General features: G+C 41.8%; 1 protein-coding gene across 1 annotated transcript in view; it reads left to right on the plus strand.

Moving 5' to 3' along the window:
• LOC135237871 (copine-9-like) overlaps positions 1-13106 on the plus strand; it is a 96902-nt gene that overhangs the window by 16385 nt on the left and 67411 nt on the right. The window contains exons 4-5 of the mRNA XM_064305410.1: positions 5530-5633; positions 12869-12908. Of these exons, the coding sequence (XP_064161480.1) occupies positions 5530-5633; positions 12869-12908 (144 nt within the window). The remainder of the gene's footprint in view (positions 1-5529; positions 5634-12868; positions 12909-13106) is intronic.

Below are 13106 nucleotides of genomic sequence, written 5' to 3' on the forward strand. Positions count from 1 at the left end.
GAACAAAGTCTACTGATCAATGCACCCAGGGCCAGGGCTGGCCTGTCATACATATGGGGGCCACCCATGGCGCCCCCACTAATTCTGTTTCTGATTGTGCCTGCCACCTCCCCATCTCTTTTTACGTAACTGCTGTTTTGTGTTCTTTATGTGTGCTGATTCGACGCAATTTAATGTGTGTCCCTTTTGCATCCTTCACAATCTGCACCTCATTTTAAAGCTTTTGTATGTATCGTATTTGTGTCGGCCAGGTCAGTGTTTCCAATGAGAAATTGCTCCCAATCACTTTCTCCTGGTTGAATAAAGGCTACAGAATAAAATAAAATGATCACCGTTTAGTTTACTCGATTAATCTATTAATCATGACCCCGCTGCAATATATTTGTGGCGGTGTCGTTTGTCGTGGCTTATTGAGTCTTTGATTGTGGGGTTTGCCTCAGCTTCTACCTGCTGTCTCTCTCCTCAGACTCTAAAGAGGGCGGAGTAATTTATGCTTTAGCGACTATCAGAGGTACGTTTTCCCCCTGCGGCGGGGCACACGAGCGAAGCCCGGCGGGGTACCGTCAGAACGTGCCGGAAAATACCCAGAGCAGGCAGCCCGATACGCGCATTTAAAGTCGGGCGCGGAGGCGGCGCCTGCTCACGCCGACCCCCTGGACCCGAAAAGGTGATTGACGTTATTATTTTTGGGAACGGTTTGCTCTTGACATGCGGCACTGCGTAAATGCACCGTGCTGCGGAGCATGTGAAGGAGAAAGCTTGCGACCATAACCAAGCCTCGAATCTTACGGCCCATACTTTCCACCGTGGGTGCAGTGAAAGCCTTGTATCTCATCAGGTTAGGCCTACGGTTTGAAATGCAAACATACAGCCTCTGAGACCTGTGTTAGCTAAGACAGCAGCTTTAATCGCCGATGTGCTAAAAACCTTCACATGAAATGTTGCAGAGATAAATTATTGAGGTAGAATGCATTTGTAATTGCTCAGCCTAAGGCTAATGGTAAGCATTTTCCGATATGTAGAGCTTACAGTAACAAAGGGAACATAAATATTATGAGATGTCTACTCACATAAAACAAATGATGCACAATAATGTTCTGAAACAACATAAAGGGGGAGCTTTGTTGCAGGACGAGATTATGGCATGCATGCTGGTAATATCATATCCACAGAAGACTGAGCATGCCTGATATTTCCCAGTTCTTGATTTAATTTTAAAAGATATTTTTGCATATGCAATAAAATGTCATTTTCTGCCTCCGTCTCGTAAAGACCAGACCCGCGTTGTTCACGCCCTATGACGGGTGTGAGCTGGAGAGCGAGTCTTCTCGCTCAGGCTGGTGATGGCCGGACCTCATGAGCCGCGGTCCTCCGCTCAGCTGCGAGGACGTCTTCAGTTCCAGGGCATTAAGCCGGATTCAGATCAGATCAGTTCCCTCAGCGTGGTGTCTCTGTGCATTCTGGGGCTTGGGAAGCCTCGTTCATCCGTAGCTAGTCGAGCACCTCGTGAGGCTCGGTGCTCGACTGGTTTGAAGCTGTTCGGAGGACACCATTCCAGCCAATCCTGAGGCTTCTGCGCTTTTAGTTAGGTGTAGTAGACTCGCACCTGTTTAAGACGAGAACAGAGGGAGTCATGCTAGTCTCTGTGAACTAAATCTGCATGTTTTTACAAAGTCATTGGGGCCAATTTGGGATGACTGGAAAGTTCAGTAGAGCAGAATCTAAGTCACGGGTGGGAGAAATTGGATGGTTCTGAGCATCATTTGTATAAAATGATAAATCAGTGAAGATAAATCTCCAAGGGAGAGTAGAACCGAATAAGAGATGAAAGCTTTGCAAACCACCGTAATTGTCAGTTCGAGTGTCGGCAAGAGGCGCTACAAAATCCCCCCGTCCCTCGCTTGGGGCTGGAGTGGGTTCATTAGCCCTTCTCCACAGCACTCAGCATTGCTCCATGCATATCTCTGTGGGAGGTAATGGGGGTACTAACCTACTTTCACAAAATTTGGAACAGTAATCATGATCTCCTGCCTAAACAACATGATTCAAATTCAGATGTTGGTGTCTGATTATATTCGTAATGGAACCCCTGAAATTTACCTCCAATCTGGATACATACGGTGATGGTGCCATTTTGTTATTTTTGTGAAGATCTTTCTTGGCAGTTACAGTAATTCATGAGTTAACAGTCCCAGGGGACCTTTTATGGTTTGATCTGTTAAATCTGACTTCGTAAGGAGATTTTCTAAAGATTTTATGAGGCTGACCTTCCTTCTCGGTCTTGTTGAAAAGGGTTGCTCTAATTTTAGACACATTTATTGCTGTGTGATAATAGCTCAGTGTTAATGCATTTGTACAGTTCTCAGCATTATTTTATGTCTGAACCCCTTGGAGGTGGACTCTATTGAACTATTATTGTTATTTTTTGTCTGCATTGTGAGACCTGTTTTTGAGTCTTTCCAAAGCCACACCTATACCCATAGCTACATGCATCTGGAAAAGAACATATTGAGCATAGCCTAATGGAGTAGCATGGGGGGATGGGTGCTTGTGGCCAGTTTAAGTAGTAGTGGACTTAAGTGGACTTGATCCTGAGTTTTGGTTACACTGTTGTAAGTCGCTCTGGATAAGAGCGTCAGCTAAATGCCTATAATGTAATGTAATGTAATGTAAAGTAGTGAACAGTGCTCATTATTAGACATGATAGGATATTCACAAGCTAGCAAGCCTACTAGCAAGTGGAAAACTGTTTAGCCGCAACGGATCAATGAAAGGCAGCTGCTTACTGCTCTTAAAGTTTATTGAACATTCTTTTCTTTAACCCAGTGACTTGCACAGTTTTTTTTTAAATTAGTAAAGTACATATATAAATTATATCTAATTATAATTGCTACTGTTTCTGGATGTAGGATTGTTTGGTTTAATGTCATGAGTGTAAATGTCAGGTTAGTCAAGTAGCTGACAATGATATTGATTTGTTTTTAAGGACTGATTATAAAGCTTTCAAATTGATGTTTAAAAAAAGAAAGTAAAGAGGCAATTGTGGATAATTAATGCCTTCTGATGGCTGCACTTCGGGCTCTGGCCTGCCATAATTAGTAATAAAAAATGTATTTGTATTCATGTGATTATTAGTTACTAATTTCAGCAAAATCCTTTCTTGTGCTGTTGTTAATTAACATTGAGGCATTTTTGCCTCAGAGTTGTTCTTTAATTAAAATTCATCAGGTCGCATACACGGTAAAAGCTTGTCTTAGCTGACATGAACCGCTCTTGATCATCAAGCAATCTAAAATCCAATGGCACTGATGCAGTCTTGCACCATCCGTGTCCTAGGAGCTTCTTGGCCCATTTCCCCATTTGTCCGCCCAGTTTTGAGCCTCCTCTATCGATGGAAAAGACTGCAGAGAAGCACACGCTACATTGAGATGCATGCAGCCGTTGGCCACAGCCCCTCCTTGCTCACTCAGTCAGTTGATCTAGCGCAGTCGGTGTATCTCACGCAGTCGGTTGATCTAGCGCAGTCGGTTGATCTAGCGCAGTCGGTTGAGCTCACTCAGTCGGTTGATCTAGCGCAGTCGGTTGAGCTCACGCAGTCAGTGTATCTCACTCAGTCAGTTGAGCTCACGCAGTCAGTGTATCTCACTCAGTCAGTTGAGCTCACGCATCAGTGTACTACCAGTCGGTGACTCACTCGTCAGTTGATCTAGCGCAGTCAGTGTACTCACTCAGTCAGTTGAGCTCACGCAGCAGTGACTCACTCAGTCGGTTGAGCCACTCAGTCAGTTGATCTAGCGCAGTCAGTGTATCTCACTCAGTCGGTTGAGCTCACTCAGTCAGTTGATCTAGCGCAGTCAGTGTATCTCACTCAGTCAGTTGAGCTCACGCAGTCAGTGTATCTCACTCAGTCGGTTGAGCTCACTCAGTCAGTTGATCTAGCGCAGTCAGTGTATCTCACTCAGTCGGTTGAGCTCACTCAGTCAGTTGATCTAGCGCAGTCAGTGTATCTCACTCAGTCGGTTGAGCTCACGCAGTCGGTTGAGCTCACGCAGTCGGTTGACTGGTAGACAGGACCCTCCCTCCGGCCGCGGGTGAACGGGCTGCCCTGCAGAGGAGCCGGTCACAGTTGGCACCACCGCGGCTGTATCAGCGGGGCGTGTCCACCGCTGCTAGAAACGAGGTTAGCCACCTAGCGCCCCCATCTCGTTTTTTAGACGTGTCCGAATACATGAATGGACATCGTGGCAAAGTACTTCAGAATCAATCCATCAATCAAGCTTTATTTGATTCTGTCCTCCTGTTAAAACAGCTGCCGCTGATGCCTGTACAGATGGCGTTTCAACTGAGCACGCTGATGAGGGATGATCAACAGGGCAATCTTGCACATATAAAGGCATACTTGATGTCATATAAATGATGTGAATAATATAAACTATCTGCACTCACTGGAAAGAGAAGAACACACTGAAAAAACCTCAAACTTCCAAATGAAAGCGTTCCCTTTGTTTTAAAGCGGCTCGCAGGGGGAGTTTGTAGCTACCAGGGCGTCTCTGTGATTGGCTAAGCCCTCGGGGGAGGTCTCTGAACCTCTTGTAGGATCCGAGCCGACCCTCGGTTTCGTCTCTCTGAAGGCTTCTCTGCTCCTGTCACGCGTCTCCCCACAGAGCTGCTTTCTTCTGTCTTTAACACAAAGGAGAGCCAGGGGTCTCCTGCGCGCCTGCACCTCTGAGAGTCACTTCAATGGGAATATTCTGGAATGCCCTTTAGCACGAATAGCTCCTGTGAAAGTTCAGAACTTAATAAAAAGGCACATTAACGATCACTGACATCTCTGATTCCTCCTTGCTTTTATAAATACGTGCTGTACTGAATTATGAATCTTTAAAACTGTTTGGATATTTTATGATTTTACTGTGCAGTCCTGCTATGTAGGAAAGTGAGACGAGCTGTCCAAGTCACCTCTGAAACTCTCCCCACCCCCCCATTTCCTTCAGGCTTTCATTCAGTCATGAAGCAATTACATTATAAAAAGAGAAAAATCCAGAATAAAAGATCATAATATCTCCAAAAAAAATTTGATTGAGCTTGATGGAAGCTGGTTTTGAATTCAGTAAAATCCCGCTCTTAGAACCAATAATGGATAGGAGGGTGTAGAATTGAATGAAGGGATTATGTGCAGTGTGTGATAAGGACACGGACGGGTATCGAAGTAACACCGGGGATCAATAGCTCATTACAACTGTCAGAGCTTCCCAGGGGACATGTTGGCCAATGGGGATTAATGTCTGATGCGAAGGCGGATAGGGGACCGGACTGGCCATGAAAAGCTGTGAGCGACTGAGCAGCCTCGTCCGCCGTGGCCAATCAGAGCGTGAGCTGGGGGCAGTAGCCCTGTGGGAGGGAGCATGGCAGCAACGGTGGCCAAGGCGAAGAAGATAAATTGCACATCACAGAGAGCTGATGACTACTGTAATGATGTTTTCTTGCCACCCCTTCCCCCCCACCCCCCTCTCTCTCCCCCCACCCTAGTTTGGCAGGACAGAAGTGATTGACAACACCCTGAACCCGGATTTCGTCAGAAAGTTTGTTCTGGATTTCTTCTTTGAAGAGAAGCAGAACCTGCGCTTTGATGTGTAAGTATGGCGCTCTCTCGTTGACCAGAGATGGACCGTGCCCATGAGACTACTAAGGCAGTGAACATTGACTGACTCATTGAGCTTAACACTCTTGAAAATCTCCCACTTCACTGAACTTAAAATTAAATTCTACCAACTCCTCTTTGAAACACTATCTTCAAACTGAGACCGATGGACGATTGCTGCACATGAGTCTTATTTTGCCATCTTTTATCCCCTTCTCCCTTCCCAATAACAGCATTAGATCATAATATGTGATGATGTGACCAGGCCATTCAGTCCATCTAAGCTCACAATTATGTCTAATGTTAACACGTTCAACCAACTGAATGTTTGACCATTCATTGTACCTTAATACAGTGCATGTTGTAAGTTCAGTGTTTAACTAGACAGCTGTGAGTGTTATATAATAATGTAATGTAGAAACTTATTTTTTCATGCATCATTTCATGACCCATCTCAATCGCAATAACCCCACAAACCACAAGTTTGTTCTGCTCCAGATATTTTGGGAACCAATCACCTGATCTCAAACATTCCCAGGGGTGTCTGGATCTGGTTTTGTCCATTCCAAACCCCATCCCCCCGCACGAAGTTTTGGTACAGTGTAGGTGGAACACATGCAGGGAACAAGCTTCTTCATCCATGGAGAATCAATTCAGTCTAAGGCTCTCCAGGATCAATGCCGCAGTCATCACACGGGCTAATGCTTCGGCTGCAGATTCTAGCAAAAGGGCTGAAGGACAGCTTACAGCAAATAAGACTGTCGCCATCCCTTTTGGCCTCAGACAGAGCCATCCTTGTACTTTTCCATAACCAACACCTCTCACATTGAGCTGACTTTTTAAAGTTTCTCTTTTCTCCCTTTAAGTATCACACAAACCCCCTTCCCTTGAGGATATGAAGTGTCTCAATGAGAAAGCGTCCTCCTTGAAATCATGGGCAGAATCCTTTCCCTCGGTGTGAACCCCTGAAGAATGGTGGTATATACATAATGAGAGCTGTGTTTGTATAGCGGGGCGTTAAATCCCTTTTAGATGGAGAATCCTCAGCAGGGGGGTTAGAGCACTGAGGCTTCATCCGCACTGTCAAAATGAGGCCATTAGACTTCCTTTCATTTCCGGACACGCTGGAAGAAAAGGCTTGCGCGGGGACGGACGTTAAGTCGGAAAGGTTCAGTAAGCCAGGGATTTCTCTCTCTGCGGCGGGGAGATGAAACTGCGACCGTGGGAGGACACCAGGGCGAGGAAGAAAAGGGAATTTTTTACTAATCCGAGCAAAATCGTTCTGGTCGGAGCTGAATAAGAGCTGGCAGTGTGGTGCATTTGTGACACTCTAGCTCCTGCTCAGCTCTATGGTACTGCTCTGCCTCACTGGCCTGCTGACAGGCTGTATGTGGGAGCACAGGATGAGAAGAGACAAGGTGCAGGTTCAGTGGCAGCTGATGTTTTCATAACGTACTAAAACCTCTGTTGCACTTGTCTTTTTTTTTACCCTCACTTTCCTTTTTTTTACATTTTAAAGTGCTGCCTGGCCTTGCACTTGCACAGTAATTAGACTTTTTAAATGTCAGAAGGACAGGATTAATCGGTCTGCCCATCGTTTGATATCCTTTTTTTGTTAGCCAGTTTTATTAATTTATTTTCCTAGCTCAAAATGATTTTTTTCTGCAGATTCATTATCGCAGTCATCCGACAGAGTGCAGGCAATCACACCAGCTGCTACTTCTTCGCCCTGCAGTCCATGTGCTGGGTGGCACTGTTACTGTGCTAAGCGTGCCTGGGCAACAGCACCCGGCACATATTTGCCACCTTGCCGTTAGGCTACCGGCCACAGTTGGCACCGGTCAGTATTCGACAGACAATGGGACACACATGCTGTATGTTGTGAAACACTCTGGAGAACCAACCGCTCTGCAGTCCCTCAGAAAGGGATGAGGGCTAGAACTGGCAGCCAATAGAGAGTCAGCAGGAAATGACCTATCAGACACGTAGAGGTTCAATACAAAAAATATAAAAGATGAGTACATGTTCTTGTTGCAGAAGCAGGAAACTACAGAGTCGAGGACCACAATGATTCTGATGAGACTGCACTATGCGCTAGGACATGACTCACACTGGGGGAAAAAACAACTACAAGGCCTGACACAACATTGTGGATCTTTTGTCATAGGCTCAGAATATGCTGAAAAACATTGAGGTCCCGAAGTAAAGGGATTTTTGTAGCCACAAGTGACTATACATCAACACAGAGGTTATGTTTATGATGAAAAGTGCTTCAGTACAATTTCAGTCGGACATTTTTATGCATAATGATTTCATAACTGCGATGAGGCATTTTGAAATGCTTGTGTGGATAAAGTGCACCGAGTACATTTCAAATTTAACAGTAATGCGCCCAGGAAATTTAACAATTGAAAAAACATCAAAGAAAACATACTTAAATGAAAGACGTATGTAATGTGGACAGTATGTAATTACAGTACATATGTATTTGTACTACAGACATATTTGAACTATACAGCTTGTGTTGCACATCACAGAGAGCTGAAAAACTACCCAACACCTCTGCAGATGGAAATACCTTTGCTGCATCTACTGGCTGTTCACAATGAGGCATTTTTTAAAGTAATTTTTTACAATCCATCTAGCCAAAGTTGCTCCAGTTTCAATATTTTTAGTAAGAATTGGAGGTGGACTGAAATGTCATTTTTACATTTTGCCGTATTTTATATTGGAATAAATTTTGATCTGAGCCAATTAAGGATTTTTTAAAATTATTTTCAGAATTTACTGTACTGTACTTTAAGTTCAACAACATATCACTCCCTTTGCTGGTTCATCTCCTTTTTATTCACTGCAGATAACACATCAATAGACATGAAACCGAATACTGGTGATTGCCACAAGCTTTTGGATATCATGTTTATAGGTCGATAGTTAAATATAAGGAATATTTGATTTTCCGATCTTAACGTGGTCATGTAATGTATTCTCTGTTCCCATAAGGTTCTCGCCTGTTATTGATTTTCATTTTTCTGTGAAATTGTTTGAAAAGACAAGAACTAGACAGGAAACCCATTTCCTGTGTCCACTGAAAAAAATCACTTTTTAAAATATTAACGGACTGGGCTGGCTTGTAAATTTTCAGCAATAATGATTAAACGTACAAAGCTGGCATTTGAATCAAACCCCCTTTTATCTATAGCATGTTGAAAAGGAGATGAATGCGTTTTTCTTTATTCCTTAGCATATGCTCTTATTCATGGTGACTCAAATGTAATTGCATAACTAATTAAGTGTATAATTAAGTGTATCCTCCAGAGTAATGTGAGTAACAGTATCTTGAACAGTAACTGCAGTTTTCGTTAAAGAATCAGAGTGACACTTTGGTTTTACATTCAACTTAAATTTTATTCATGATTTTTTTTTTTTTTTTTTACTGTGGCAGAACAATTTTAGTATGTTGTGTGGCTTGTTTCTAGAATAACATTAGTTCCCCTAAAGGTGAGTCTTTCAGTGGAAAATCTGAGAAACACACAGAAGCAGTGTTTGGCAGAGTATTGTTTGGAAAGGTGAAAATGTGCTGCCCCTTGTTCAAATCATGCGTGAAGAGACAGACAGGGGGTCAACATAAAGCAACAGAGTATGCCACAGTATAATATAGGTTCTGAAATGGGTAACAACATGGTCCTCTGTAGTAAGTTAGTGTCTGGTTGGTTGCATTTCCACAGACCTGAAATAATTTGTATAAATATTACCAGTAGCTTAGGGGCTTTCAGTTTGAATCTCAAGCTCCCCTGAAACAAATCAGCTCACTAAAAAGGTTTAATACCTTTATCCAAAACCCACCTGATTGGCTGTTGCCTTCTCTGTTATGTTGCGCCACGGCCTGCAACCCAGCTACGGCCTGCATGTTTAATTAACATATGCCCAGCGATCAAGGCAAAAGCATGTGATATCATTCCTCGGATATTGACCATTTAAAAGCATTAATAACCGCACTTTCTAGCATGGGAGAAGGCTTTCATTTCCATTTCCTGTGTAGAGCAACCTTGTGACTGTGTCTCTGTAAAAAAGTGCTATACAAATAAAATTAAATAGAATTGAATAGTGTGCTTCAAGGTCCACCGATAATGAATTGGAGGACAGACGTGAAAATTAATCAGCTTAGGAAAAAAAAAACTGGACTGAAGGGCACCGTGTGATTTCCACAAGAAGTTTCCCTTTGACTTCCCTGTGTCTGTTGTTTATGTCCTCTCTCTTAGCTGTTGCTAACAGTGACGACGAGCAGTGGGGCTATTTGTCATTGTTTAGTTTGTCACATATCGCACTTGCAGAATTTGTGCTGCAAGCCCAAACACGTGGGAGGCAGACAGATGGCAGAATATCCTGTAGTTATTACTGGCATCTATGATATAGAGGCAGCTCTCTGTCTGAGGCCGTGTATGGAGCCAAGAATCATGCACGTGATCAACCTGTAAATAAAACTTCATTTTTGATGTGGGAAGTTGTTGTAATTTTTTACTGTGGATGTACGCATCAAACTCTCTCCCTGCTTATCGCCAGCCTTATTCTGCTTTCTTTTACAGTTATTAGGATTTTGTTTACTGGCGATGATTCCAATATTTTACGGTGCCATAATTTAACATACCATTTTACGACTCGAGGTAGAAAAGGGGATCGAGTGTGCCCGCGTCCTTTGTTCAGATTCAACGAGGCTGCCCTTAAATCACATTATCATTAGGAATGTATGTCAGTTTATTTGATTTTTAGGCGCCAAGTTTATTGTTTTGCTATGGTAAATCTCATTTTAAGAATGCTCTCAGGCCTAATGCGCATTGGGTAATTTAATTTCATACCATAAGAGCCCGCTTATTGCACGCATCTACCAAGAAGGGAAGGAGCAGGGGATGAAAGAGCCAAGTGGAAAGGAAGGAGAATTATAGGAGTAAGAGAGGAGAGATATTGACCTCGTAAAACATCAAAATGTAAAAAACAAAACAAAAAAAAAAACACAGCACACACAGAAACAGAAATGGCTTCAATAGCTCACTTAAATGCCTCGCAGCCATATTTTTTGAGGACATGCGTTGTTATGGGAAGTTCGTTCTGCAAAGAAGCATAATAAATATAGTCTTGTGAAAATAAAAGGCTGCTTCCAATGCGCTGCATTATTTACCTGCTTCCCTTTCAGCAGCTTACGGTTGCCATTGTTATTGTGTTGAGGGTGATACTGACAGAATGATTTCCTTGCATGACGGTGTATTGTCGCTCATTAATGGACTTGATCCGGTATGTACCTTCATGGAGTTTAATGTTCTGTGTTTGTATGTGTGTGTGTGCACGTGTGTGTGTGCGTGCGTGCATGCATGTATGAGTGTGTGTAGAAAGGGAACATTATTTTGTTTATCATGCCTGAGGTGCTTATCAGTGTGTGATTCATGTGTCTCCATTTTAATTTCAAAAGTATGTTGTGAGCAGTGTTGTTGGAGATGGCTATCATGAAATTTGGTTTGCGTCATCTCTTAAACCCATTTCCCTTTCCCTTGACTTGCTATTAGGCTTAGCGAGCGATTACATTAACTGCTACAATAATCTGTAAAAACTTTGCTATCACACACATCAAAGCACATGATCATTATAAATGCCTGTCAATCAACATATCTGTGCTTCCATCAAATGCAGATGGTGCTTAGCTGTAGTTTGTTAGATGTGTTTCATTCAGCACTGAATATATGTGTTACATCCCTCAGAGTGATCTAAATAATGTGTTTCGTTCTCATTCATTTTTACTGTTACCATTGCAGCACAGACACTCATTCATTTGAATTGGAAAAATATCTTATAATTTTATTTATTTATAGTTATTGTCATCATTATTGTTCCCAGTAGAAACTGGTTACGTATCAATATACAAGATTTGCTTTTCAGCGTCTTTTTTATGTACCAGTATGAACTGAATTTTAAGCATTTTTGCTTCTGAAAAAGTCATTGTGTGAAAATGCTTGAAAAATTCAATTTGTGAAACTGGTGTTAACATTCAAGATCTGTATCTTTCTGTCAGATGCGATAAACGATTTTACACCACTTACTTTTCATCAAACTATGTGCTTACAAACAGAATGAGAGTAATCTGCATAAAATGGACAGCCTGAGATTGGAAAAAAAAAATCAATGATTGCTATGAATTGTGGGTGGGGGTGGGGGATTAGCTTAGTGGAACAAAAACAAAAAATGTTTGAACACTCATTTAATATGTATCTCTGAAATCACATTAGGGTTTCCCCTAAATCATGGATTTTTGAAAGCAGTCAAGATATCTCATCTATGCTCAGGCTTCCCATTATTATCTACACCCCAGTCTCTATCTGCTTATCTGTGTTTGCCAGCCTCAGCCTTATTATGAGGTATGAAATAATTATAAAATAAGCTTTATCTGAGTGTGGGATTTTAAAAAAGGTTATTTCTCTAGAGTGCACTATTATATAATTGCACAGCCCAAAAGAGGATTTTTAACACTATTGCTTTAAATGAATTTCTGTGTGACCTTTTCAGCTAAGAAGAGGCATTCCAAAATGTTTTTAAAAGATTCCGTGTTATGAAGTTCAAATAGCTTTCAATTTGGTTTCAATGATTTATCAATTTGGGGGAAGAAATCATTTTATAGGAGATTTTTTTGATAGTTGGAGCATTGGATTAAATTGTTACAATTACTGTGCATTCAACTGTTGCTATATAGTTTTTTTTTTTTCAATTTGAGTGCAAGCAGCCTGCTTTAATGAATGAATGTTTTTTTTTAAAAAGCATAGTTGCAGCATAGTTTGGGTGCACAATCATTTCCATCTTAATTTTTCAACTTATCTATTTTGGCCATGATCTATTATTTGGGCTGAATCAGAGCTTGTTTCTGTAAATGCCAATACCAATTTGAACTTTTTTATTTGTCTGGCAAGGTAGTGAGTTATGTACCATAAAGATGATTGTGGAAAATAACATGTAGTTACATTCAGTTTGTGTGGCACTGCATGGAGTTACTTTCAGGGTGAATTATTTACAGTAAGAGAGGCATTAGAAGCCAGAAGCTGACTTCTAAAACTTTTGTGCACTCTGTTTTCCCCAGGTAAGTGTGACATTTTAGAAGATATTTTAATATAAATGAAGACAGTTGAAAATGAATCCCTTTAAATTATTACGTTAGTAATCAGTTAGAATTTTTCTGAATTCTTGCAGGTACAACGTGGACTCCAGAAGCTGCAATATCTCAAAACACGTAAGTACTTCTGTATCTGCATTCATTTATTTTTTCAATATGCTTATTTGTATGTCATGTTTTTAAATGTACACTATGTGACCAAAAGTATCTGGGCACCCCTTGGTCTGGGGCTATTTTTCATGGTTTGGGCTAGGCTCCTTAGTTCCAGTGAAGCCAAATCTTAATGCTGCAGCATACAATCACATTCTGGATGAT

This window comes from Anguilla rostrata, chromosome 13, assembly GCF_018555375.3.
Source record: "Anguilla rostrata isolate EN2019 chromosome 13, ASM1855537v3, whole genome shotgun sequence".
In the NCBI taxonomy this organism is placed as follows: domain Eukaryota; kingdom Metazoa; phylum Chordata; class Actinopteri; order Anguilliformes; family Anguillidae; genus Anguilla; species Anguilla rostrata.